General features: G+C 28.9%; 1 protein-coding gene across 1 annotated transcript in view; it reads right to left on the reverse strand.

Annotated features, from left to right (window-relative positions):
- Positions 1 to 2057: 2057 nt before the first annotated feature.
- The window catches only part of Burs (Bursicon), an 8640-nt gene continuing 8061 nt past the window's right edge, over positions 2058 to 2636 (reverse strand). Inside the window, exon 4 of the mRNA XM_014420339.2 lies at positions 2058 to 2527. Coding sequence (XP_014275825.1) covers positions 2393 to 2527 — 135 coding nt within the window. The 3' untranslated portion in view covers positions 2058 to 2392. The remainder of the gene's footprint in view (positions 2528 to 2636) is intronic.

Raw genomic sequence — 2636 nt, forward strand, 5'->3', positions numbered from 1 at the left:
TTTTTTTACTTATTTTTTTATTTTATTTTATTTTAGTCAAATATGATGGTCTGTCATCTTCCGGTACTTCGTTATTCTGTAATTCGTTGGTTCGTATATATTTTTAACTCTTCCTATCACCATTTGTCATCACCCGCTTTCTTCCTCTAAATTTTTCTACTTTTTATTTTTTATTTTCACCCTCTCGTAACGTTTTCTTTTTTTTTAAAAAAAAAAAACTTAGTCATTCTTTTAACGGCTTTTTTAATTCTGAGTTTGGCCGTCATTAGCGCAGTATCCATTAAGCGTTTGATTTTCAAGTGTACAGGTTAGTTTTTTGTTTTCTTTCCCCTTTCTTTATTTTACTCTTACCCTTTATTTTCTCCTTTTTATTCATTTTCCTTACCCGCGTTATAAGTTTTGTTCACTATATTATTATTGGTGTTTTCAGAATTTTTTTGTTCTATTCATTTCTTGGTATACTTTACTTATATTTCGTCTCTTTATCATCTATTATTGTTACATATATTTTCTTCCTCTCAATTTTCATTTTCTTTTCATATTTCTATTTTTAAATTAATTATAACTAATATGTTCATACTTCTTTGCATTATATAACTTCATTTTTATTTCATTTCCTTAATTATGTTATTTTACCCACTTTTTCAATTAGCTATGTATACATTTTATTTCCCGCTTCTCTCATCACTTCATTTTATTAATTATTATTTTGTAAAATTATTCATTTTATGTGTAAAATTATTCTGTTTATACTTTCTTTTTTCTTTTTTTCTTTTTCTATACTTACTGTGGTTGTTACCTTGTTCTGTTTTTAGCCCTGAAGAAGACTAGAAACTCTAGCCGAAACGTTGACACATTAAAAATAGGTTAATCCAACTTATTTGTCTTTATCATTGATACATAACTACCGCACCCCCAACCATCTTCTCCTCGTTCATCATCCACGGTCAACTATCTCTCATAATTATAAATTGTTGTTAATTAGTCGGCTCGCCTAATACATTAATATAAGTAGACCCTGTCTGCCTCTAATAAGTGTCAGTGTGGCCATCTTGACTTTTGGATATTTGGACTAATTGCACTAACCTTGGACCATTGCAGCGGTGTATTTAGCTGCAACCTACACACCTCGACAAGCAACATATCTTCCTCTGTCCAAGCGGAGTAGATCAACTTTTCGTCGACCAGTATTTATTTTATATATTTATATTATTTTTTGTTGTAGTAAATTTGTCTATTTTGTTTTCATAATATATTTAGCTAGTCTTATTTTGTTTATTGTTTTTTTTTTTTACTTGTATTCATTGTTCTAGTCATATTTTGCTTATTTTAGTTTTAGTTTTCAAATGTACTCCCTAACCACCCAAACCCACTCGTTTCTAACCTTGCTTCCTCTTCCATTCCTGGCAATCCTCCGAGGGGCCTGAAAAGAAGATGGCCTCGTGACCTTATATTGTAAACTGTTTTTAGAGTTCTACTACTAGGTAGTTTCTCTACATCTTGTATCATATCATTATGTCATTATGATCAAATTTACTGGTTGTATTTTTTTATACAGTTGTAAAGATCAATAAATAAATAAAATAAAAAGTTTTCAAATGTTTAAATTGACCAAATAAATGTTTAATCCGAACCAGCTAGTTGTTTGTTCATTTTAAAGGCTTCCAACAAAAAGACAGTCGATTTGAAGTGGCTTTAACACTGGTCATACAATTTTTTTTTAAAGAATGGATTATCCTGGAATTTCAGTAAAGTGCAGCAATATATATCTTTTTTTCTATGTTAAATGCATTTTAAATGTTTAGTTCTGTATGATAAGGTAAATTATAATTGATTGATTATTGAACTACTTAGTAAAGGAAATTAATTAAATAATTTATTGTTACATTAAAAAATTGTCATTTAAATACAAGCTGTTCTATTTCCATCTTATAGAAGTCCTACAATGTAATTCATAATTCCATCAGATCTAATTTTTATTTTACATTAAGATTTTTTCGAACTAATTATATAATTAAAAAAAGAAATGGTTATTTTGTAAATTTTTATATTTTAATACATACATAAACATTTAATGGAATACACTTACAATTTTAATCAGTCATATACTTTTTTTAATTTTATGTAATTGTTATAGAAATATATTTTAAACGTTTGTTAGCATTTTTTATTTTATTAATTTGTTGTATACATTTGTTCGATCATATTACAGTATTCTTGATGGAACAATTATCTATTAATTATTTTGATTTAATTTTCTAAGAATCACAGCCATTTTGAGACCTTTAGCATGGAAATGAAGAAAGTGTAGGTCTGTGGCTTTTCCTATCTTAAAATATAACCTTCAAGACATCAATTCTTCTTTTATGGTTTTTTTGTTTCGGGCTAAAGGCTACTGAGGCTTCATAAAGTGTTGGTTGAGGGGCCCCTCGTCAGTAAGTCCTGCAATCTCTTGTGGAATGACAGCGCTCTCTTCGACAGATGTGCAAGGTCTGCACATGCATTCCAATGGGGCTTTGGTCATCACCTAGCAACAGATGCAATATTTATTGTATGGCTGATTCAAAAAACATTATAAGTTATACTACTACCGCCTACTATAGGGGTATTCATGATCTTTGGTTTAACATGTTAAA

This window comes from Halyomorpha halys, unplaced genomic scaffold (genome assembly GCF_000696795.3).
Source record: "Halyomorpha halys isolate HHAL.00 unplaced genomic scaffold, Hhal_1.1 Scaffold268.1, whole genome shotgun sequence".
NCBI lineage: Eukaryota > Metazoa > Arthropoda > Insecta > Hemiptera > Pentatomidae > Halyomorpha > Halyomorpha halys.